Source organism: Typopeltis vanoorti, chromosome 6 (genome assembly GCF_054136105.1).
Source record: "Typopeltis vanoorti isolate ZY-2024b chromosome 6, IOZ_Tvanoo_1.0, whole genome shotgun sequence".
Taxonomy (NCBI): Eukaryota; Metazoa; Arthropoda; class Arachnida; order Uropygi; family Thelyphonidae; genus Typopeltis; species Typopeltis vanoorti.
In genome coordinates, this window is record NC_143554.1 from 7077996 (window position 1) to 7105864 (window position 27869).

Below are 27869 nucleotides of genomic sequence, written 5' to 3' on the forward strand. Positions count from 1 at the left end.
ATAATCAACAAAAACAAACCATGTGAGTACTTGATTATACCCATACTGAAAGTCTCTTTCCTTTGTTTTCCTTACAGGATACACTAACTGATTTTCATGAAAATATACTATTTTGTATAATGAATGGAGATCTGGTCGTAGAGCCAGTAACTCTGCAAGATTTAATACAGAACTTGTAAAGAGAACTCTAGAGAGAGAGAGAGAGAGAAAAAAAAAAAAAAGTTAATTAAATAAACAGATGAAAGTACATTATATAATGAACATGCCAAATTTACTGATATAATACTATTAGCATGTGATTAATGCATTAACCATATGTTAAATGCTATACATAAGCAGTTTAGCATCATAAACCTTATTATGCAATATAATTTCTGCATAAGCAATTAGTATGGGATATATGCAAATTCCATAATGATATCAATTACCTTACATTTTGGTATAATAACAGGCCAAGTCAAGTAGTGAATAAATTTATATGGAATAAGAGAAAAATTAGTCAAAACACTAAATTAGCTGTATACAAGACAGTGTTCAAACCAATTTTAACTTATGGATCTGAGAGCTGAGTTAGAAATAAAACACTTCACCAAAGAATAGAGACCATACATACGAGAGTAGTGAGAAAGATTAGGGGTGTGAACAGATGGCATCAATGACAATATCATATTAAAAATGAGGATATTAGGAAAGAACTGGACATTGTTAACATCCAGGAATGTGTTAGCAGAGCTAATCTGAGGTGGTATGGTCACTTAAACAGAATGGGAGAGGAAAGATTAGCAAAACAAATGTTCTCTGCCAGGCTGGCAGGAAAAAGACCCACAGGAAGACCAAGATATAGGTGGATTGATACAGTAAAAAGTGCCTTAGAAGATAGAAATATAAAATCTAGATCATTGTTAGTAATGACGTAGTACTATCATATCCTGTACACTCCTTGAGGGTACATGTCAGGAATTTGATGATGATGATAATGATGATAACAGGACATATTATGGAATGCTTCCACAATGTTACCAGATCACACAATTAACTAACTGGAATTAAAAGCTCTTAACTCTACTAAAATCTCACAACAAAATATGTAAACTGTATCCTAACACCTGGGGAAAAGTTATTCTATAAAAGTCAGAATGACTTTTATAGAATGACAGCAATACTATGAAATTGCAATAATACAAAGTGAGGAATTTGTACTAATATATCACTTTGGACAGGGGAGGAAGGTCTCAGAAAAGCTGTAAAGGGGAGGAGAGGTAGTGAAAGTTTGTTGCAAAAGGAAAGGGATGGCAGACAGGAAAAACTTCAAGCTATTAAATTTTAAACTATTCTGGGGCACTTTTAGGAAATAAAATACCTATAAGTTAATATGCCACCAATAGGATGTCACAGGTTTGAAGTGAAAAACGAATATTCCAGAAATACACAGTTCATATGGAAAGGTATATCCTCCTGGAACAAACTACTAATACCATAACAATTCTGGGTGGTACTAATAAGTTAGTACAGTATGACAGAGGTATGTTTATTGGTGTTTACAAAAAATTTAAAAATAAATAAAATACAAATAACTTAGGAATTTATTATTATTATTATTATTATTATTATTATTATTATTTGACACCTCCAGGGAGTCCAAAGACTCATCGAGGGAGAGTGTGCCAACAGCATCGAACGATTCTTTACTTAAGTGTGGGGGGTAGTGTTTTTGTGCAACAATGATTAGTGTGGAGAGTAGATGTTTTCAGTTAATAAAGGGAGAATGATTAATATAATTTGTTAGTTAAAAAGCAACATTGTTGGTAAATGTGAGTGAAGTCAAGATAATGGCAAGATCAAAACTGCTGATTCAACATTCATCATATTAAGTAATGTGTATTTTCTGAAGATGATTAAATGTCAGAAGTACAGAAAGTTTGCCTGGGAAAGATATACTGGTGGTGTGCGTATTAAGAAGCTAAATAAGAGAAATGAAAAAGCGCCATTTTGTAGACAGTGTGACCTCTTTACAAACTGTGATATGTTTTATGAATAAGTAGTGAACAAAGAGTAAACAGATGTAGACAAAAGTGAATGAAGAACAAGATATTATGATCAGTAATGGACAAAATAATGAGCAGAAGAGTATGAGTAAGTGTAAATAAGCAAGCAGGAGTGATAGTAAAAATAACAGAATGTGTCACAGAAGAGAAAGAGAGAAAACAAGCGACAGTGAGCAAGCATGGGTGCTAGTATGAAGGAGTGTATGTGAATGGCAATGAGTGATCGCATTGTTGATAAAGTTAAGAAATGTATATCAAGTGAAGAAAAAGCATATAATGGAGAATGAGAAACTGTCGGATGGAACAAGCAGAGGGGACAAAAAGAACTGTATAAAAGAGGCAATGAATGGTTTAATACACTATATGGGAATTTCATTGTTAAAAGTGTAGTGAATGACAAAGCAAACAAGATCAGTTTACAAGAATACAGATGATCGAAGCTTTGGATATGACAGTTCAAGTAGAGTTAGGGATCATTCATTCATGACATATTTTTAGAGGTATTAACAACACCAAACAAACTATTTTATCAAAGATGTTTTATTAACTGCATATATTATGCTGAATTTCAAATCAGCATCATCAGAGCACAACACAGCTTGTATACGCAACAGTTAATGAAACAATGCAATTGTAATGGACAAAAGATCTAAAGTCACATTTAGGCACCCTCCAATGTTATAAAAAAAAAAAAATACCCACAGCTCTGTGGGTGCTGCTCTTAAGATAACAGTCTCCCAAATTTTTGGCAAATTAATACAACCATATTTGTTCAGATTAAGAGAATTCTTCATAGCCATGGCTGACTCAAAAAACAATCTTTCAGATCTATAATGACTTCTAAATAGCACATTTGTTTTCTTCCATCTAATCCAAAACATATGACACAGATATTTGAGTTCTGTGCAGAGACCTGTATTGTTAGAACAAATGGCTCTGGCTCTGTGTGCAAGTGTTTTTAAAATGCCATACTGTTGGACTGGATGATGCGATTGTTTATGTAGATATCTTCCTGTGTGTCTTGGTTTGTCTGTAAATGGAAAAAGATAGTGATCCATCTGAAAGGCAAGTGACTAAAGTGTCAAGAAAAGATAAACAGTTATTAGATTTGTTTTCTACTGTGAAGTGGATTTTGGGGTGTAGGCTGTTTAGGGCAGGTGACAAACACATCCAAAGTGACTTGTCCATGGGGCCATATTGCAAACACATCATCAACATAGCATACCCACACTAGGGGCTTGTATGCAGCTGTGGTAAGTACTTTGTTTTCAAAGTGTTCCATGTAAAAGTTTGCAAAAGAGGGGAGAACCCATAGCAGTACCATTAATCTGTTTGTAGAGTTTCCTCCCCATGTAAATCTGCACCATATGTTCTTGGCCAACAGCTACATTTCCTGCAAAATAGATAAAATGCTACCTAGCTCCATCATCCCTCCCTCCCCTAATACACAGGAACACATCACCATTTCTATTCCCTATGTAAGAGGTACATCAGGAAAGAGCCAAAGTACTGATGAAACATGGCCTTCGCACCACATTCAAACCGCATGTTAAATTAGCAACTCTGATCCGCTCGCCTAAAGATAAACTTCACCCTCTAGCACAACCTGGAGTGTATGAAGTTCCCTGTGACTTGCCTACTATGGATAAACAGGAAAATCGGTTAACATCTGCCTGGAAGAACATAAAAAATACATTCACTACTATTATTATGGTAAGTCAGGACTGACAGACCACACTTTGGAAACCCCTTTACACAGGATTAGATGGAAGAAAACGAATGTGCTATTTAGAAGTCGTTACAGATCCGAAAGATTCTTTTTTGAGTCGGCCATGGCTATGAAGAATTCTCCTAACCTGAACAAATATGGTTGCATTAATTTGCCAAAAATTTGGGGGACTATTATCTTAAGAGCAACTCCCACAGAGCTGTAAATTTATTTATTTTTTTACAACATTAGAGGGTGCCAAAATAGGACTTCATATCTTTTGTCCATTACAACTGTAGTGTTTCACTCACTCACTGTCATGTATACAAGCTGTGTTGTGCTGTCAGTATGGGCAAAAGATAATCAGTGTCAGTTTAATGCTGAGAAATATAAAGGTGTGCATTTAGGGATAAATAGATTACAAGCTGTGTACTACATTGATGGAATTGTACTCCAGGAAATAGATGAAGCTAGAGATTTAAGGGTGGTGGTAGACAGAGAGTTAAAGTTTAGAGGACATATTGCTAAGGTAGCCCATAAGGTTATTTGGCTATTGAAGAACGCGCTAAGAAGTAGAGATAAAGAAGTTATTCCTCTTTATAAGGCCTTGATACATCCACATCTGGATTACTGTGCTCAGTTCTCCTCGGTTTTTTTTGGAGATGAGGAAGTGGTGGAGAAGATTCATAGGTGAGCCACCAAGATGGTGATTGGTCTGTAGATTGTTCCTTATGAAGACAGATTGACGGTGTGTGAATTCCAGAAGTTAGTTGGTTGGAGAAAAAGAGGGGATATAATAGAAACATTTAAGTTACTTAAAGGGTTTTATCAGATTGATGCAGGGGAAATGTTTTAACACTTGGCAAGAGGAGGCTAGAACAAAAGATCATCCTTGGAAGTTGAATAAAGGTGTGGTTAATAGAGGTGCGAGAACTAGATTTTTTGCTTGGAGAGTTGTGAATGAGTAAAATGGGTTGCCAGAGTCAGTTGCAAGTGCTTCTTCTGTTAATGGGTTCAAGAAGAGATATGATAGATTGTGTGGATAGTTTGGGTCTCCCACAATGAGTCTCTGGAATCCATGGAGGTGTCCATACAATAATAATAATAATAATACTTTCATGAACAATGCTCTACTGAATTGGCTACTATTATTCCTTGATTTTCCTCCAAAATCATTAGAAAAAGAGCTACTGCTAACCAACATTCTTTTACAGTCCATGTTAAAACTCAGCGAACCAACTTTACTGCCTCCTCTTTCATTCCATCTACTTCTGTTCTTTGGAACAGCCTCTCGTACTCTGCCTTCTCCAACGAATACAACCTTCAGTGTTCAAAAAATATTTTTTTTAAATGTACAGTAAATGTATTCCTCCTTTCTTCTTATCCTCTTGCACACACATGGCACTGATCTGCAATAGGTCTTGTGACCTTTGTGTGTGTGTGTGTGTGTGTGTGTGTGTGAGAATCAAAAATTCTTCTTCTTCTTCTTCCTCTTGTGCCTTATCCCATCTATTTGAGGTCAGTGTTTTATTTTTATTTTTTTACATGATACTATCTTGCGCGTGATCACAAACAATTAATCGTATAGCCTGATGTTGGGAGGGAAAAGTGTTTTTGTCTGTAGAAGTGTGTGCGTGGGGCCAGTTTGCCTATTCTGAAGGACAAAAAACATGAGTTTCCAGGAGAAAAAAAATTCTCCACTTGCATATGAGACTGGCTAACTCACCATAAGTCAAAAGAGACCAGATAAAAATTCCTCACATCACTGATGGAATCAAACCCAGGTCTTTCTGACCAAAGAGTTTTCATCTATACCAAATGAGCTACATAGGCTCTAGAATCAAAAATTAACAAAAATAAATTAAAAAAAGAACACATACCATCTATTCTTACAATTTTGGAGTGAATGAACTCAATCACTGCAATAATTTCATTCTTTATATTTCGATTTGTTCTGGCATTTGTAAATAAACACATAGGTTATTTCCGGTTCTATAGCAAGTTTTATCAATACCACTTCTTGGATGTGATTCCTTCATGCCATCTCCACCACATTCCTGACCATCTCAATCCTTTCATATCCATTCACACATCCACTTGTGTATCTAGCATCCACGCATCTCACAAGATGTCCTTGTGATGATAAGGCTATGTTTAGGCACTGGTTGAGTCCATAAGGATGGGATGATGAGCTTATTTTAATCATGGAAGCAGGAGGCGATAGTAACTGAGAGCAACAAGAAAAATGAATTTCATGACTTTCTGAGGTGCAACTATCTTAAGCAATATGTAATTGGGGGAAAACAAGAACAAAATCTTGATCACAGCATTACAAGATATTATAGTAAGTGAAGTGTTGAATCTGCCTCAAGTTGCTGAATAACAACTTGGGATACTCATCACCTATGTGAGTATCAGCGAAGAGCAGTATCAGGGAGTAGAGTTTCACAGGGTTTGGTACTGAGGCCTGTTCAGTATTTATGTTACTGATACCGTCATTGGACTACAGGGAGATATTCAGTTGTTTGCAGATGATGCAAAACTTGGGAAAGAAGGCAAACAAATAGGGATGTCAGTTTAATGCAATTGTAAGATTTTCAAAATTGGGATCGACAGATGGAATGCTTCATACTCACTTGGAATTGTACTGGAAATAGAGGAGGAAGCAAAGGATCTGGAGGTGAAGATAACTAGAAGTGTGACGTTGAGAATCGTTGCAATATTAAGTACGACAATGACACACAAAGATAAAAGGGTGGTGGTGGTTCTATTGTATAAAGCTCTGATCAGACCACATCTAGATTACTGTACTCAGATCTGTTCACCAGAATTTGAAGGGGATGAAGTAACCTTAGAGAAGGTGCAGAGGCAGATAATGAAAATATCAAGTCAGTACAATGTTGTTTATGAGGACAGACTGAAAACAAGAAACTACAAAGTTTGGTGGATAAAGACTGCATGGACTACATAGAAGACTGCCTAAATTAGAGACATTTGGAGGATATCATTCACACATTTAAGCAGTTGGATGATATTTACCAGAATGAGGCAGATTTGCCATATGGCAGAAGGAAAGGGAGGAACATGAGAAGGGGTCATTCCTGGAAGTTGCAAATGGAAGTAATAACAGGGTAAAAAGGTGGGTTTTTTTTTTTAAATGCCTGAGAGGGTAGTAAGAATGCAAACAGTGGATAAACTAAAGAAGGAGTGATGTGATAAACTTCATGATGTTCAAGGTGAGCCTCCCACAACTAGTCTTATGAACTTCATGGGAGTTGGGAATAATATTTTAATTTAAAGCAGAAAGTAGCAAAAACATAGCATAAACATTTGATATGACTAAGAACAATATAAAGCAATTTGTTCTTATTGAAAAATTAAGGAATAAATCTTTGATAAGACAAGCAGATAACATGTTGAGAAGTCATGGATTTGATAATAACATCTGATGTGGTGCAAAGATTAACATTCTTTCACCAATAAGTTATGATACTTGCAGATGACAAAAAAGGAATTAGCATATCAGTAAAATCTAAAGAATTATACGGACTTCAGGTAACTTAAAATAATATTACAGAGAAAATATATGAGTATCTGTACAGAGGATTGGCATAGAGAAACGTCAATGTAATTACTTCAATATAAGTTTAAACTGAAATCTTTTCAAAACACATCTGGGATTTTGGCCATGTTCTTGTTATTATGCGAGTCTGCCATTCAGGCAAGTGAAGCCATAGTTTGCTAAGTCGTTGCATAGTATCTGTTTACTATGGGAAGCCAAAGCTAACTGATGGATCTTATGTTGCTCTATAAAAATTTGACAAGAAACAAAACACTTTTAGATTTATTGGTAACTAACAAAATGATACTATACAATGAACAAAGAACTCAGTGTTCAACTTGCCTAATTTACATCCCAACTCTCACTCTAATATGAAAGGCATTAATATGGAGTTAGTCTCCTTTTCTGCTATAAGAGCCTTCGATCTTCTGTGAAGGCTTTTCGTTGGTTTTTTTGGATATGCTACTATGGTAATTCACTTCCAATCTTCCAGAAGTTGGTGACATTTGGCCTGGCTCGCAATCAGCATTCCAATTCATTATCCATAGGTGTTTGATGGGATTGAAATCAAGGCTCTGTGCAAACCAGTCTAGTTCTTCTTATCAAACCATTCTTGCACAGACCTTGCTTTGTGGACCATGATAATACCATAAACTTGGAAGCAAAAATCATCTAGAATGTCATTATAGGCCACAGCATTAAGATTCCTCATCAATGGAACTAGGAGGCCCAGTCCAAACAATGATAAACAGCCTCAAACCATGATGCCTATTCCATCAAACTTCACAGTTGGCACAACACATTTCAGCAAGTAGCATTCTCCTGGCATCCACCAAACCCAGACTCGCCAATCAATTTTCCAGATGACAAAGCATGATTCATCACTTCAGAGAATGCATTTCCACTGCTCCAGAGTCCAATGGTAGCAAACTTCACACCATTCCACTCAATGCTCAGCATTGCTTTCCTAATGTTAGGCTTGTTATGTAGCTGCACAGCCATGGAACCCCATGTTCTACAGCTCCAGACAAACAGCTGTGGTACTTGCATTCCTTACTGAGGCATTTTCATGATTAGATGTGGCCTGCAACCTCACGATTAAGCTAATTATTATTTTTTATTATTATTCAGGCCTCCAAGGAGTCAAAAGACTCATCGAGAATAATTTTGCTCCTAGGCATTTCCACTTCACAATAACATCACTTACTGTTGATTAGGAAGCTGCAGTAGAGCAGAAATTTCCTAAATGTTGTTGCAAAGGAGGCAAATCTATGATAGAGTCAATTCTATTCAGCATGGCCCATTTTACTGTTAATATTTGTCTGTGAAGACCAAGACCATGTGCATCCTTTTACGAACCATGGCTATGGTGTATACAGCCATAATCACTACTGTAGATGGGGTGTCCAGATATTTTTGATCACATAGTTTACTTTACACATACAAATCTGTGAATGGTTACATTCATTAACTTTTAATACATCCATGCTTTTGTTAGTGAACTGCCATAAATATAAAATCAGGAGAAAGGAACAAATTCAAAAGTGATCCGCAATTAACATTTTAATTTGATCAAGCTATTGATAAAAAAAGACAACCACACTTTAGCTTAAAAGACTGAATGATTAAATAATGCATGAGATAACAGCATGGGTTTAAATAAAAACTAACTTATCTGTAACCTTAAGTGACAATCAGGGCCACGTCAACCCGAGGATGCACTGCACCCGGGCGGCAACATTGATAGGGAGCATTTTATGTAGCTAATATCTAATTTGGATGTAAAAAATGCAGTATTAGGGAGGGCCGATAAAAGTTTGCACCCGAGCGGCAAATACCCTTGGTGCGCCCCTGGTGACAATTTAACTGAAGGTCTGATAACAAAAATGCTTTAGACAACTCCCATTTTCTCTGAACTATTTCACTTAACCCCTTATCCCCCACACCTTCCACAAATCAAAACCTGAATGTAAATTTGTTTATTTATTTATTTGGTTGATTTGTCCAGTGGGGTGTACTTGTGGTACATAACACCTTCATGATTGTCGCCTCCGTAGCACAATTAGAAGAACGATGGTATGTTGTACCATTCGATTAGAAAAGGCTTAAGTTTGATTCTCATCATGACAAGAGGAATCTTTATATGGGTTTTTTTTCAATTGAAGGTGAGTTACTTCATCTCATATGGAGATAGCAGGATTTTTTCTCCTGGGAAACTCAGCTTTTTCTATCCCGCATACAGAATATTGGCCTTCAGGACACGTAATTTACAGACAAAAAATACTAGTGGTGAGTAGTAGATGGCATTGGTGTCGATGATGGAGATGGATAAAAGTGGTAAAGACTGAGAGTTGTAGAGTAGGTACCCTTCCTCAGTGAGTCTTTGCAATCCTTGGAGGTGTTATGAAATAATAATAACACAATAAAAAGAAATCAACAACAAAAAATAATAATGAGATGATCTTTTTTTGTTGCGAGGATGACAGGCTCATCTATCATGACAGCCAGCCTTTAATCCACATAACTAATAAAAAAAAGTACAAGTGCACTGCCAAACCAAGGTCATCTTATTGTCTTTTCTCCCCATTCCCCTTTTATTTTTATAGTGAAGGTAGTATGTATCTCCATATGCGCTCCACTGGGACAAATAATAAAAAAAAAAAAAAAAAAAAAAAAAAAAAAAAGGTGAGATTTTGAATGGTTTAAGTAAAATAATTCTGAGGGAAAAGGCATCCTCGGCATTTTTTGACCAAAAAATTATCACAAGCAGAGCAGTCTTCGTAAATTTGGCTCTGTGTGATTTTCCCTTTGTTTGCTTCAAATAAACCATCACATTTATGTTGGGTTTGAACTATTAATGGACAGGTGAAGCAATACAAATCAGACAGCCTCTCCCATTCAAGTCTCAACCTCCACCTTCTTCTATAGCCTGTTTCAGACCAAAGGGGCTCAAGGAGATATCAGCAAGTATTCCTACTTCATATATGTCTACTAGTTGGAGAATGTACTAAGAAGACATACGAGTAATAAATTATTTTCAGTGTTCAGGAATATAGACTAGAACCCCCCCCTTCCCAACCTCTAGGGCATGCTATATCAAGCAGACTGGGTACTCACAGTACAGATACATTCAAGATTCTCTCCCTTCACTGCATGCCTCTATTCCTTGTATTTAACTTTTCTTCAATATCAATGTAAAAACAGGAGAGAAAAAATATTATTATAGCATTACTGCAATAAAAACTCAAAACTGCCTCAAAAAATAAAACCAAAAAAATATAAAATTACATAATTTTTTTTTTATATACACTTTAACAACATTCATTACACAAGTGCAAACAGAAGTTATATATGCCACTTATGACTTCCTGTTTTTGAATGAGCTTCAAATAGCAGTACTGCTATTACATGTCTTAACTGTCGATACTACACACAACAAGGATATCACTTAGCATTTATAGTCTGATGTTTATGTCACCAGAGAATGCCAAATCTAGCTACAGTCTCTAACATTTCTGACTTCAGTTTTCCATACAACATTATGCAACAATTGCATGCAGTCTCTACTGCTTCTAAAATTTTGAAAATCACATAGAACTCTTACTTGTTATCACTGAAGCTACATTTTCTATCGTCAAACTAACCACACAGTCTTGTTATCACTGAAGCTACATTTTCTATCATCAAACTAACCACACAGTCTTGTTATCACTGAAGCTACATTTTCTATCATCAAACTAACCACACAGTGAAGTAATCTTTCTTGGTGACTTCAATCAATAACTCTTTCCAAATGCTGGTAAAGATGCTATGATATTTGCTGTAAGCAATCATCTAATGTCAATTGTCCATCCAACAACCAGAATACTTCTACACTCTCCCAAATACCCTTGTTCTCCTATTAACTTTTTCCATTGAACTGTAGCTGAGTTCAATGGAAAAAGGCTACTTGGTTGCTCAGACCATAACTTCGTGGAAGTTTGCAATGGAACAACCTTCCATTACACGCTCAACTTAATGTCTTGTCCTTCGACATTACAATGGCACTAAACAAGACAACGAGTGGGAACTTCACTGTTTCACTCTACCGATGGAAGCCTTTCTTCCCTACTCCATCTGAAATTCCTCCCCAAAGACCAAACTTGGTTTACAAAGAGCCAAACAATCTCCCACAAAAAAAAAAAAAAAATATATATATATATATATATATATATATATATATATATATATATATATATATATATATACACAGGGTGTTCGGGATAAATTTGACATATTTATAATTAATTATATTTTTCCGTAAGTTACATGTATTAACACACACTTCTCTTCATTTAAAAGTTTGGACCCTTCTTCATTCATATACAAGATGTCAGAAAGGATGGATAGCTGGAACCCACCTGAATCATGGAAGAGAATAACTTGTATCATGATGATTCGTGCCCGCCATCAAAATAAGGATATTACGACTGCTGCCCAATGCTCCCTGAATACAGTAAAAACAATCAGGCATGAACTAGAGACTTGCAATGGTGACTACGAGGATGTAGCAAGAAGAAAGATCCCTAGCAGACGATCTGATTGCGTTCGTACAGCAGAATTCCTCGCAAATCTGCAGGAACAGGTGTTGAAGAACCCTGGCATTGGAATTCGGGCTTTGTTCGTGGAGTTGCTAACTGTAGTCAAGCCCTGGATAACAAGGGTAGCCAATGGTAGGCCGTATGTATGGCAGCAGGATTCGGCCCCTTGCCACACCTCTGGGAAAAGTCAAAAATGGTTGTCTGAAAATTTCTACGACTTCACCAGTCCAAATGTTTGGCCTCCAAACTCCCCAGACCTTAACCCCATGGATTATTTTGTATGGGGCGCAGTTGAAAAAGACACCAATCGCACTTCCAGTAATACAAAAGCCCAGTTAATGGATAAAATTAAAACAGTTTTTGCGGCCCTTCCCAGGGAGACTGTAGCATCAGCTTGTTCGAGGTTCCGAAGCAGAATTGAAGCTGTGATCGATGCTAATGGTGGTTATTTTGAGTAAATCTTGTTGATAGTATTGTAATTAACTCTGCCTGTAATGTTTTTTTGTCAATTCATTAAATTTAATAGATACAAAGAAGATTTTCTTTTTCCTTACGAAACTGTCAAATTTATCCCGAACACCCTGTATATATTGCCAGATTGCCAAAGTGGTTTAAGACAAATATTTCAGCTAAATTCTCAACCTTTTTGTGAAGTGCACAACTTCAAAGTAATTATCAAGAAATCCAAATCTCACTTCAAAAGAGATAATGGCAGAAAACACATCTCTGGCATAAAGGATAGGAGAGGTGGGTTTAGTCTTCTTGTGCCTTCTGGTCTCTTTGCAAAAGTCACTGGAAACAACTGCTATTTATGCTTCAACATCTTGCTCGCTCTCCCTCTCTCTCTCATCCTGATCACTCAAATACCTAAAGACAAAGCTGAAATCCCAGAATCATTCTTCTCCTCTTCTGCCTGAACAAAAGACCAAGGCAATCATCTCCTGTCATACTAGAAATAGTGCAATACATGCTGCTGTGTTCTTTTGCCAGAAAGGCATCAGAAAAAAATCTTATTATTAATATCTGACCTCCAAGGAGTCAAAAGGAATCATCACGGAAGGTCCATACTCTCTCTCATGTCAAAAGATCATTGAACCGTGTCTTGAACCCATTCACAGTTTCTGCACTCACCACACTTTCAGACAATGTATTCTATTAACTTTCCATGCAAAGAACCTGCTTTCATGGATGGCCTCTGGTTTTACCCTTACCTCTCTCTCCACATAGATCTGGTAACAACCCCTCACCAACTTATGTCTCGAATCACCTCTTCTTCTTCTATTCACAAGGCTCTGTAAGTTGCATTCCCCTCAATCTCTCTTTCCATTCCATAGACCTGAGACTACAACCTTCTCCAATATATCCTCATCGCCCTGAAAATCAGGTGACCAAATCTGTGCACAGTATATATATGGCCTAATGAAAGACTTATACATGGGAACCATAACCTCTTTGCTTCTGCATATCTATTTCCTCCTCATCATTGCCATAATCTATTAGAATATTTTTACAGTTTTAGCACTGTAATCCCCTAAACTTCAAGTCTGTCCAATATCACTTCCAGATCTCTCATGTCTTCCACCTCTCTTAAAAATTCATTAATTGTATACTCTGCATGCCAACCTTGCCTACCAAATTTCAAGGCCTTGGCACTTTGCATTATTAAACTGATAGCTCCAATCATTTACCAAATCACAGTTCAGTTCCTCTTGAAAGGCTACAATGTCTGCTCTACTTCTGATAGTCCTCCAACAACTTTTCATCATTGACAAGCAGCTGCACATCTCCAGTTGAAGCCAGTCCAAATGTTATTAACATACAAGTTAAACAATAATGGTCCCAAAACAGATCCCTGTCACACTCTCCACTAGTCACCTTCCTCATTCGGGATATCACTCCTTTATATACAACCGGCTGATTGTATATAACCTGTCTGACAGCCAATCAGCTGTCCAACTTACTAGTTTATTATCTAATCCCATCTGTTTCAGTCTACTAGCTTGTCATGTGGCAGTCTATCAAAGGCCTTTGAAAAAGACAAGTATACCACTGTATATGCATCTCCTTTATCAAGTGAATTTGTCACCATGTTGTAATACATATGCAGATTGCTGAAATATGACCTCCTCCTAACAAACCCATGCTGACTATCACAAAGAATACTGCTATTATCAACTCTCTTCTGAATCCTAGTGCTCACCAGCTTCTCTAATACTTTAACAATCCCAGACACATAGATTGGCCTATAATTTGTAGCCTTAGTCTTATGTCCCCCTTTGTGAAATGGAAAAAATTTTCCCATTTTCCACTCCTTTGGGACTCACCCTGTTGAAAGACTCTATGGCACCTTTGACACAACTGTAAAATAGTTGTGCCAAAGGTGCCATTAACACCATCATGGGACATTCCCTCAAGTCATGTGGCAATATACTGTCAAATCCTATTGCCTTAATACCATCATCATTTACTTAATTACTCATATACTTCCTGCTCATTCATCACAGTTTCCCTCCATCATACCCTCTACACTCGAGTTTCTCCTGATGTTGCCTTCATGAGGATGGCAACATCAGGAGATTTATTCAGTGATCAGTTTACACTGATAAACTGATCACTGAATAATTCAACTATATCCCCTGCATTTCTTACCAATCTGCCAGTGTCATCAATTAGCATCATCCACCCATGGTAATTTTTCCTTCTTCTTGCCACATCTCGAAAGAACTCACTAGGATTTTTTATTAGCCTTGATTAGTTAATTTCTTCTTATACTGCACTTCTGCTACCTTTACCAACTAAGTTACCTTCCTGGCTGCTCTTTGTACTCTTCATACAACTGACCATTACCAACATTCATCTTGTGTTGCCTCCATAGCACCGTCTTTCAGATTTCATGCTTAATCTCTTCATCCATCCATTTTACTCCTGCCTTGTTTAGCTTTTTCACCTTTGGAATATACACACACACACACACACACACACCGCTGCTGTTAAATAGCTCTTGATTAATGTCCATGTAGCATACATCCTTCCCAATCAACTCTTCTATCCACACTATAGCACTACTTATCTCCTAAGATTTCCATAATCACCAGCCTTGTAGTTCCACATATATCCCTATCTTCACCCATTTTGAGAGAGTGACCATGAAGTGATTCAAGTCTCTGTCCCTTGGCTTGCTCACTAAGCCAAGTTGCTTATACATTTCTTTGTCTCCATATTTCCATGGCCTGTAGCAACATCCAAATATCACATTCTTCATACCATACCGTTTCAAAACCATTGCCTTGTGTCTCAACCTTGTGGAGACGTAATTCCTCCCTGCTATCATCAGTAGCACTTTCCCTCCCTTCTTGCTTTTCCTATCTTCACAAAAAACATCATATCCCTCCATTTCCATTCTCATCCTACCATGTTTTGCTTATTATAACTATTTTGGGGCACATAAACTCAATCAGCACAACAATTTCACCTCCCTTATTTTGGACACTGCTGGCATTCATAAATAAACATAAAAATTAATTTCTTGGCCTATAACCAGTCCCACTCATGCTGCCACCCCCATCTGTGACTTCTCCTCACCTGCTCCTGTCTGCTGATTTTCTGCCCCACACAGTCTCCCAAACTCAATTCCCCATTTATTTCTGACTGACATCCCTCCACATAAGTGTATTCATTACCACTTTCAGAATTTGCTCTTCTTATTCCTGATCCACCCCCATTCACCTGTTCAACTTGCTTTCCTGATCTCACATTCTCTTCTCCATTCACAATTACATATAGTCTTATCTAGTCCACTCTCCTGCTCATTCACATCATGCTTGAACCAATACCTTGTCTGCATCACTCATTAGACTTCCTTCAAGCAGCAACCTTCCCAAATGGCTCACACCAAAACCATTCAGATGCAGTCCATCGCTCACATACAGTTCCATTCGTCCCTCAAACTGCTCTCTTTTCTCTTCACACATTTCCGCTAACATTCCTGTGCAACACACGAACTACCCTTCCTATAGCACTGTTGTCTTTCACTCACCTCAATAATCTGCTGATATTGAATCTCACATTCTTCCTATGTCCAACTATATCATTCTTCACAACCATCAACTCCTTCACATGTTACTTCTCATATCTAGTACCTCGATCGCCCTGTTCATTCTCCTTCCTGGAAAACATACCTTGTGCACCCTCTCATCTGCCACACCTTTTATGATAGAATCTCCATATAGTACTATTCTTGAGAAAATTGCTCCTTCTTTCTCTCCACTTTCTTTCTTTTTATTCTTTTGCATTCTTCCATTCTTATACACCATACCTCTAATTTCATTCCTCATCTGAATCATTTCATTCTTCAACTCATGAATTCCAACAACTGCTCCTGCCATTGCTTCATTAGTCAGACGTTCTTCCATTTCCACAGTCACACCAGCTCTTGCTTCGGCAGTCAGGCACTCTTCTACTTTCATAATTATGCCAGTTTTTCTTTTTTTTTAAATCATTTCCGCATTCACAATTACATTCTCCGCACTCATATTCTCATGCTCACTCTTCTAGTTATTATTCTTAATCTTACATTAATCACTGCTTTTCACCTGGTATCCTTCACTTTCAGTTCCTGACTTTCATTTACAAAATGAATATACGAAATGGATGCCAGTCTGGCTGGTCGAGTGGTTAGCGTATCTGCTCTCCAGCGAAAAGGCTGCAGGTTTGAATCCCACTGTGGGCTCGGATGTTTGTGATTATCTGTGGAAATACTAGTGGTGGTGGTCGGCAGTAGATGGTGTTGGTGTGGTTGCAGTCAGTTAGTGGACTGAGTTGTAGAGCAGCTGCCCTCCCTCGATGAGTCTTTGGAATCTCTGGTGGTGTCAAATAATAATAATAATAAAATCAGCCTTATGTGGGATTATTATTATTATATGGCACCTCCATGGAGTCCATAGACTCATCGCAGGAGACCCAAACTATAACATTTATCATACCTCTCCTTGACAGACAGACAATTCACAATTGAGTCATGCAATCTATTCCACTCGTTCACCACTCTCCAACCAAAAATTCTAATCCTTACACCCTTGTTAACCACACTCTTACTTTATTTCCAGGGATGACCTCTTGTTCTTCCACCACTAGCCAACTGCTGAAATACAGTATTTTCCCTGCATCAATCCTATAAAACCCATTTAGTAACTTAAATGTTTCTATCATATCTTCTCTTCTCTGCTTATCAAACAACTTCTGCATCCTACAAACTCTCAATACATTAATGTAGGGAGAAATTCCTCAGATGACCCACCAACTTGGTTACTCATCTCTGAATCTTTTCTACAACTTTCTCATCTCCAAGGAATCCAGATGTGTTCAATGCCTCCTAAAGAGGAAAAATAACTTCTTTATCTCTGTATGTTAACATGTTCTTCAATAACCAAGTAATCCTATGAGCTACCTTGGACGGGATCTGGAAAAGTCGACCCCAGCATTTTGCCCCCTGTAGATAATGAGTAAGCTACAAAAATTTAAACAATACACCTAATTTTTTAATAATTCTAATTTATTTTGTTTTAATAGAATAAATGCACATTATTATTGTTTAAAACTCGAAGTTGTATGCAATGCCTCTAAGATAATCAATTACATTACGATTTTGAAAATCTTGGACTATTGTTTTGATTCTAGCAGGAATTGCAGCATACTTCTTGTTTCTTTGATTGCCTGACTTACCAGCAATTAGTTATCTAATTTCCCTTGTTGTTTCTTTAAAGAATCAATGAATTGGTAAATATTTGGGAATAAAGTACCGCAAGTTTCCTCAAATCTCCTGTGCCACCCTCCACACCGTTGTTGGTACGTTGCTGATCATTCAGTGTTTGTGTGTAAACATTCTACAATTCGATGGCAAAAATGGGTAATTGCTGGCCTCTCCGTTGTCTTCTTCCAATATATGTATCTTGAAAGTAGTTTTTCAATCACCATAGCTTCAATGGGGAAGTCATCAGCTTCAACTAAATCTTCAAATGCTTGAATAACGTTAGCAGGAGGAATAAATGCCAATGCCGGAATTATTCGAATCAAACGAGCAAAATCATGGTCTTGTTCGTATCGGGCTTTTAAACCTTCATTCTGTGCCTTTCGCCAAACGCGTTGCGAAAGATAAAAAAAAACAACAGGTATTTACAATACCAGGAAATTCTTGTTGGAAGGCTTGCATGGCACTTTGTTCGAAATCTGTCATAAGTAGCTGGGGTTGGAGACACGACTGTAGATTTTTAACTTCTTGAAGCAACTTCACGTATGTGGCACGAATTTTGTTTGGCAGAAGCGTGTAGACCACTGGAATAACTGCATTGAATTGAACCACATGAATTGTATAAAGCAGCTGGAAATGTGTGGGTACCGTGCTAAAAGTTGCATCAGAAAACCACTCCTAGCTGCGCACTAATAACTGAAGATTGTTACTAGTGGAAAAAAATAAGCATGCGACGCGGGAGCAATTCGTCCTGAGAATCATACATCAAAAACTGTTGTACATTGCCATCGATAATAATTTCGTGGAATTAGTAAGTCCTGGAGATTGCTCGGTAAAGCAGGAGTACCATTGTTGCATTGAACATGACGAATGGTTCATTTAAGTGAATCCTTTTTAGGAAGTAAAGCCGTGACATTGGCATGAGCCTTTGCAATTACTGATGCAACAATTTGCTGTGGCCGTTCGTTCGTGGTTGTTGCATGTTGCCGTATTTGACCAATCAATTGCAATGCTTCCGACCTTGCAGCTTGAGCTGCATGGTTATGTTTAGTTACGACTTTCACAACTGGGCCTTCCAAACCCTCTGTCCAAACACACCCTTTGCAGGTGGAATGTTTTTCACAAACCCAGATTCCATGTTGTTCATCTACAGTTCTCTTTGAAAACACGTAAATGTGGTTGTCATCATCTACCAATTTTCTTTTGCCTCTTATTGAGGGAACACTTTTTGCCATTGTACACACAGAATTAATCAATCAAGATGCAAAAATAATATGTAGATAGTGCACTGCCTGTGATGTCAGCTTGATCCACCAACATCCCCTAGCTTCATCAATTTTTCCTGGAATACAGCTCCATCAATGTGGTACACAGCTTGCAATCTTTTAATACCAAAATGAATAAATTTAAACTTTTCCACATTAAACTGGCATCCACTATCTTTTGCCCATACTGCCAGCTTATTTAAATCATCCTGCAAGCTCTCTACATCAGCTTGATTAATTATTATTACTATTATTATTATGCTACTTAACACTGCATAATCAGCAAACAACTGATTATATCCCTTCAAATCATTTCCTATATCATTTATGTATTAAATTAAACAATAACAGTCCAAGTACAGACCCTTGTGGCACACCACTGGTCACCTGTTTCATTCTGGACTCTGCTCCTCCATTGGTATCCATCTATAAGTCACTCTCATATCCACTTAGCCAGTTTAATATCCATCCCCACCTGTTCCAATTTTAATAACAGTGTTCCATGGGTATCCAGTCAAATGCCTTAGCAAAATCCAGCAGTATAACTGTGCATCCATTGCCCCTTGTCCAACTAAGTTGTCACTCTATTATAAAAAGTTAATAAAATTAAATGCAGACCAAAATACCTTTTAGTCCACTATGTGTACTTAAATTTATGTTCTATTCTAGAAATTATTCTAGAATAATTATTCTAGAAATTATTCTATGATGTAGGATAGGATTTGGTTCTAGAAATTATTCTAGAACCAAATCCTATCCTACATCATCTCTACACTCTTTAATAAATAACTGACATACATCAGCATAAAAAGCCTATTTTCAGACTAAAAATTCCAAATTCCAAACTAAAAGAGTTATAAGTTTGCCATCAAACTATTACCTTATTGCTCTCATTAGTCCTCTTAAAAAATAGAGAAAAGAATTAACAAGCAACTTTTCCAACCTAATTGCTCAAATGATCAATTTCCACTCTACAACCAACAGCCTTTAACTCCACTGTGGGAAGGAATGTTAGTGAATGTTTTTAGGTGGGAAAGTGAATATTACTGCCTGGAATAAGTCCAATGTCCCACCTAATGGAGAACTGAAGTGGCTTGACCAAAATAAAAACTAACAAAAAAAAAAAACACATATGCCACTCACATTATTAATGTGATATAAATTTACAACATTTCATGAGTGGTTGTAACATAAAATAACTCCTCAACAAGTTGAGTCAATGGTTCACCAACACCCAGGTGAACTAATCAGTACCTATCATTATGGATTCCACCAATCTAGATCCACTGCAGATATCCTAGCATTCATCACCCCACTGCACATGATATAAAAAAGTTTGTAGAAACCTGTACTATTTCTCTTGACATTTTGAAACCATATGATTGTGATCTACGATAGAGGCCTGCCCAGCAAACTATCATCCTTCCACTTATTATAACAGAATATCCAATTTTTACTCTGACTGTTCACCGCATATTATTATTATTATTTGACAACTCCAGGGAGTCCAAAGATTTATTGCAGGAGAGTGTGCCAACTGCATCGAACGATTGATCCCCTTCCAACTACTACTAACTGCACTCAAACTTGTTTAACTTTTTTGCGAGTCATTAGTAGCAGAGGTTCTACCAATCAATCAACCTTGGTTGTTTTCTATATTCAGATTTACTTTGTTTGCCACCATAGTGTGAATACTCATCATGGGAAATTAAACATTCACAAACCACAATAAATAACATACCTTGCCTTCATAACATTCAATATTGGAGCATTCTCACTATCCACTCTGGCAATGTATTCCACTTATTTAATATGCACCAAGCAAAATATATCCATTTCACTTCTTTACTCACATGACATACAATTTCCAGGGACAACGTCTGCTTCTGTATTGATGAGGCCAGGGATTTGGGAGTGCTGGTGGATAGGGAGTTGAAGTTTAGGGGGCACATTGCAAAAGTGACTAAAACAGCTCACCAAATCACTTGGCTTATGAAAAATACTTTAACATGCAGAGACAAACAAGTTGTTATTCCTCTGAATCGAGCCTTGATAAGACCCCATCTGGACTTCTGTGCCCAGTTATGGGCACCAGGGTTTCTTCGTGATGGGGAGGAAGTGGAGAGGGTCCAGAGACGAGTGACCAAGATGATAGCAGGTCTGTGGAATGAACCTTATGAGAATAGGTTGAGGATTTGTGGGGTGCAGAAATTAGACGATAGGCGAAGGAGGGGTGATATGATTGAGACATTCAAATTACTGAAGGGTTTTTATAAGATTGATCCAGAAAATATTTTTGAAAATATGACTGGTGGTAGGAGGACTATGGGCCATGCATGGAAGCTGGGCAAGAGCGTGGTTGACAAGGGTGTTAGAGCTAGGTTTTTTACTTCGAGAGTGGTGAATGAGTGGAATAAGCTTCCAGAGTCTGTTGTGGGTGCTACGACCGTGAATGAGTTCAAGGCAAGATACGATAGATACTGTGTGAATGCTGAATAGTTGTTCCAGACATCATGTTAGGGCCTCCCTCAATGAGTCTGACGACTCCTTGGAGTTTCCCGGAACAATAATAATAATAATACCTTGCCTTCATAACATTCAATATTGGAGCATTCTCACTATCCACTCTGGCAATGTATTCCACTTATTTAATATGCACCAAGCAAAATATATCCATTTCACTTCTTTACTCACATGACATACAATTTCCAGGGACAACGTCTGCTTCTCACATCACTCATTACCCAAGCAATAATTCACGTATTTATTAGATAGGTTCCTCTCACCAATTTATTATTATTATTCAGGCCTCCATGGAGACTCATCATGGGAGGTCCTCCTTAGTAAACACAGTCTATCATACCACTCCTTGAACTCATCGACTGTTCTTGCTCTCCACTCTCTCAAAGGTTCAACCACCTGCCACACAAAGAAACCACTCCTCACCCTCTTGATCACAGCTTCCTTTCATAACTTCCAGGGATGGCCCCCTTGTCATCGCTCCTTCCCACTGTTCCACCAAGAGAAAGAACTCTCCAATGTCCACTCTTTAACTGCCTTTCAACAGTTTAAAAGTCTCGATTATATCACCTCTCCTTCAATCCACCAAACTCTGCAGTCCACATTCCATCAGCCAATCCTCATAACTGATACTGTACAGTCCTGAAACCATCTTTGTTATCTGCCTCTGTACCCTTTCCACAGTTAATTTATCCCCTTCAAATTCTGGAGACCAAATTTGAGAACAATAGTCTAAGTGTGGTCTGATCAGGATCTTACACAACAGAACGATAACTCTTTTATCTCAGCAGGTCAGCGTCTTTCTAAGTATTGCAGCAATCCTCTGGGTTATCTGCACCACCTTTGCAATATGCTCCCTGAATTCCAGTTTTCTATCAATCATCACCCCCAGATATCTTGTCCCCACTACTTCCTCCATTACAGCTCCTCCAATCGAGTATGCAGCCTCCAATCAATGGATCCCAAACTTCAAGAATTAACATTTTGCTGCATTAAACCAACACTCCCATTCATTTGCCCATCTGTCTAGTTTATTCAAATCCTCTTGCAGGGCTGCTATATCTGCATTATTACTGATAACCCTTCCCAGCTTCACATTATCTGCAAACAACTGAATATCCCCATGAAAATGTCAATATAAAGGTTGAACAATACAGGTCCCAGTACTGAGCTCTGTGGAACCCCACTTCTAACCTTCTGCTTCTTTGATATTGTGCCACCATACACAACTTTCTGATACCTATCAAACAGCCAACCCTGAATCCAGCTGACTAGCCCAACATTTAAACCCATGTGCTGCAACTTAAATATGAGCTTATCATGTGGCACCCTGTCAAATGCCTTTACAAAATTCAAAAAAAAATGGCAGTATATGCCTTTTCCTCATCAACTTCTCTTGTCACTTTATTATAAAAAACAATCATACTACTAAAGCAAGAGCACCCCTTAACAAATCCATGTTGATTTGTTAAGGGGTGCTCTCACAGATCACATTACCCTCATCTGTCCAATGCTGTATATAGTCCCTCATTAATTTCTCCATGACCTTAACAACTACTGATGAAGCACAAACTGACCTATAATTAGACTTCCAGTCTGCTACCATCATTATGCAACGGCACTATCTTATTTTCCTCCCATTCCTTGGGTACTTTCCCATAGCCACACATTAATTGAAGAACCAGGTCAACGGAGCTGTCGGTTCTTTAGAACATTCTCTCAAAACCCATGGTGAAATACCATCCAGTTCCACAGCTTTACTATCATCCAGAGTACTCAGTATTTGGAACACACTCTCCTTTTGCACTTCTAAACCCTGAACCTACCCTATCCCTCTATTAAAACCTTCTTCTCCAGGATGAAATACTCCAATAAAGTGCTCATTGAACAACTCCACTATGTCATCTGCATCACACTCTATTACCATTTTATCCCGCAATGTCATTCTTCCACAATCATTTCTCCTCCTACTGGCCAAATAGCTAAAAAATTGCATAGGATTTTCTTTGGATCTTAGTGCCAATCTCTTCTCATATTCCAGTTTTGCCTTCCTCACCATACCAGTCGCTCTCCTGGTCTGCATCTAGTCTCAACTCCTCTCCTTATATCTCTTCCATAATCTCTTTTTCAACAGCAGTTCCTGCTTGATATTGTTTGTCATCCACTTTACACCAAATTGTGTCCGCTTCTTCACTCATGGAATACAGCTTACTATTGCTGCTAACAAATATTCCTTCACAATTTCCCAAGCACTAATGATATCCTGGACTTCCAGTTCTGTCCTCCATGGAACTGCCCCAAGTTGATATCTAAGTCTATTATAATCACCTGCCTTATAATTCTACATACGTTCCCTTTTCTTTGAAAGCCCTGCATGCCTATTCATCCTCCAACTGAAAACCACATGGTCACTCTCTCCAACTGAGGGGGAGAGATGTCATCTCACATATTGTGTCCCTCAAGAATTCTAGAAATTCCATTCCCTTATTATTACATGCATTTTCCTCTTCCAAGCTTATACTGCTGTAGTTAAAATCTCCCATAACAATCATTCTTCTTGCACTTGCCAAACTCAACTGCCAACACATCTCCTGCTCTCAACCTTCTGCACTCCTTGGTTTGTAGCAACACCCTACTAAATATCCTATCTTGGCCACTTCTACACCATATGCTTTCAAAACCATTAGTGTCACTGCCTTCCAAAGCCTCCACTCTTAGAGGGTATAAGTCATCACTTATCATAAGCAGTACTCAACCACCACATTTTCCTTTTCTATCCTGCTGAAAAATGATGTACCCTGCTACTTCAATTCCTGTTATTATATGATCTTCCATCAACCACGTCTCTGAGATCCCAATAATCTTTGGCCAGGCTGATGCTATCAGCACCACAAATTCATCTCCTTTATTTTGGATATACCTGGCATTAGTATAAAGCATAAAAATGTCACTGCTTCTATAAGTATCATTATTCTTCTATACCTATCTAGATCCCACTGGACTCAGTGTTACCTGATGTCGTCCCCCTTCCTCCAAGCACCCATTCCCAGAAGAGGTCACCCTGCTACCATCCACCCTGGGAATTCTAGTTTCCCTGCATTGACAATTTATACATCTCAATCATATCACTCCTCCTATCTGCTAAGTTCTGAAGACAACATTCCCTCTCCCTGTCCTAATACTCAATATTCCAGAATCCTGATGCAGTTATTTGCCTCTGCACTCTCTGCAATGTATCTTTATTGCCAACATAACTAGAGTACGTTGGCAATAAAGGAATGTACAGATCTAGTCAATACACAAAAATCGAAAGGTCTAATTAGTGCCTTATAAATTGGAACTAACACCTATCTCATAGGAGCAATTTTCTGAGTAACACTTACAACTTGTGTAATTCATCCCTTGAACTTCAGCCAGACCTTATCCATCAAGATCCCCCAGATCCCTTGCCATCCACCTCCTGAAGTAAAGTTCCTCCAATATAGTAAACCTCATTTCTTCTCCTCTGGCCACTCTGTATAACTCTACGCTTAGCAACATTGAAATGACAATCTTATTTTTAAGTCCAAAGCACCAATTTAATCAAATCCTCTGATAACAATGCATAAGAGCTTCCCAACACTGATCTTCCTAATTTACCATCATCAGTAAATAACTGATATCTCCTTCATAAGATGAATTATATGCAATTATATGAATTACATCAATTATATGCAAGTTAAACAACAATAGTACTTCACTTGTGATTTTCCTGTTTCGGGACACTGAACCTCCATACACAACTCACTGGCTCCTATCAACCAATCATCCGAGCAGCTAAGCTACCAAATGACTATCCATCCTGCTCAATTTCAAAAGTAGTTGATTATGCAGTACTCAATCAAATGCTTTAGCAAAATCCAAATAAATTACAGTATAAGTATCTCTTCTGTTCAATACACTAGTTACCAATTATAAAATGCAACCAAATTAATAAGCATGACCTCCCCTTAACAAGCCAGTGCTGCTCTCGAAAAAGATTTTCATTCTCATCAATCTAGATTTGTATTCCATCCCTAACCAGACTCTCTAACACCTTCACTATTACGCTGGATTATAGTTTAACACTACTGACTTGGATTCTCACTTATGTAATGGTACTATTTTTCTTTCTCTATTTTCTTCTAGGATTGCTCCTGTTCTCAGACTTCTGCTGATCAACCAAGTCAAGGGCACTTCCAGCTCATTCATACATTCCTGCAATATACGTGGTATCATCCAGTCCCACAGCATTATTAATATCAAGATTACTTAATATGTAACTTGTGTTCCATCAGAAGATGTAACTTGTGTTCCATCTCTAGCAATTAAAATCAGTCTTCCATATTCACGCTTTCTTCTATTAGCAACATAACTGTAGAATTCTGTAGTGTTTTGCGTTATTGATTTAGCCAATCTCTTTTCATGTGCTAAATATTCTTTCCTCACTACACCCATCACCTTCCCTAATTGCATCTTATACTCCTCATGCTGCTGACAGGTACCTCTATTCTTTATATCTCCACTTCTCAATAAGAAGTGGAGATATAAAGAATATCTCCACTCCACAGAAAAAGATATAATCCAGAACTCAATATCAAAACATGATCACTCTCCTCAATTGGTGGCATCGTACTGACATCCTCCACTGATTACTGCATGAGATGATATCATTAAGGTAATATATGCTCAGGTCAATTAGGTGAGTCTATGTTGCCTCAATGGCATGCTGCATAAGATAGCTGTCCTCACATATCTCAAGGAATATAATGTCCTCTTTCTCAAAAGCTCCTACAGAGTTCTATGAGTCATGTAGTTCACTCCACTGTATTTATTCTCTAAACCTTTGAAATACGATCTGACATTGCAGTAAATAACCGATTCTGAACCAAGTTTCACTCACTTGATTTCACTCCCCCCCCTTCAATCGATTAAGCCACTGCACATCACCAATCTATTTCCTTAATTTTTCATAGTACCCTGCTCTGTAATTCCACATATCTCTTGTTCTGTGAAGCTTATACCTGCCTAGCCACTCTCAATATCAAAACATGATCACTCTCCTCAATTGGTGGCATTGTACTGACATCTTCCACTGATTACTGCATGAGATGATATCATTAAGGTAATATATGCTCAGGTCAATTAGGTGAGTCTATGTTGCCTCAATGGCATGCTGCATAAGATAGCTGTCCTCACATATCTCAAGGAATACAATCACCTTACTCACATGGTATTTCCTGTTTTTAGTCAATGCTATCATTCTGCAATTTAGATATTGCATTAAATCTCTAAAAGTTGTGCTTACCTCAGCCTCAACAAATGACCTCATAGCCATTTCATGTTCGCATTGAGAAGCCAACTCTTTAAAAATCATCGGATAAATTAAAGAACTGCAAAAATTTTACCGATTTTGTCTTCATTTCAGTCCAAATTTCATTGCAGGCTTAAATGAAATGTGATGCCATGTTGAATATTTATACTATTTCAAAATTACTGATATCATTTTTTCAAAAACATTATCTGGTTGTCGATAATTATAAACATCAAGGTAGTTAATGTTGAATCCTATGGTCTGAATAAAGCTATTCCAATGTTATCAGTGTTTATTGCTGGGATCAGAACCATACGCTATTTCAAAAGATAGCTTAGAAAGACTGGATTTAAATGCTAGTGTATATCCGATTAATAGACTTGCCTTCTTCTACGTTAGTTTCCACTAACGTAGAAGAGACCAATAACACATTACATAAAGAAAATTAAATTCATCTTCCAACCCGATCGGTATTCCAGTCCCGAAGTTCACAGATCTAAAAAAATAAAATAAAATATTCCCTCTAGAAGTATAGTGCTGAATGCCTTCAAAAGTAACAATTCTGCATTTTATTCATCTTTATTTAATTTTCCAACTCTACACAATTTTTTTTTCCTGAAAATTTAACTGTCAACAATACCTATAAGAATGCTCAACAGGAACAATAAACGCGAAATGTAAAGCTGACGTACGAGCACGCCAGTGCCACTTCTTAGCAGTTGCAGTAAATAAAACGGCTCTGTTCTCCAAGGCCAGATTTAACAGATCGACCATATGTTTATGAGAGCCACCATAAAACGCTTCAATTATTAAAACAGACATCTTAAATTATCAAAGGGATCACAATGCTTTTTTATTTATCCAAAAACTTAGGAAAGGTTGGTGAGCGATAGATGGCAGTGGTGTCTGAGTGTATATTATAATCCTTGGAAGAATAGGTGGCCACAACAAAAGGAAAAATCGCTTCGTAATGATAACTGGAAATATACAATACAGTATATGTATATAAACAGATAAACCAAGACACCTGGAAAGTTCTGATAAACACCTATAACAAAAATGTTTCTTCACATAAATTTTTTTTTCAGAAAATATCTTTTATTTTAGGATA

General features: G+C 37.6%; 1 protein-coding gene across 1 annotated transcript in view; it reads right to left on the bottom strand.

The window, feature by feature from the left end:
• Positions 1-27666, bottom strand: part of LOC150105264 (tRNA-queuosine alpha-mannosyltransferase) — a 241757-nt gene extending 214091 nt beyond the window's left edge. Inside the window, exons 1-2 of the mRNA XM_090394659.1 lie at positions 27399-27666; positions 20-187 (exon numbers count right to left, since the gene is read on the bottom strand). Coding sequence (XP_090250785.1) covers positions 20-187; positions 27399-27580 — 350 coding nt within the window. The 5' untranslated portion in view covers positions 27581-27666. The remainder of the gene's footprint in view (positions 1-19; positions 188-27398) is intronic.
• Between the last annotated feature and the right edge of the window lie 203 nt (positions 27667-27869).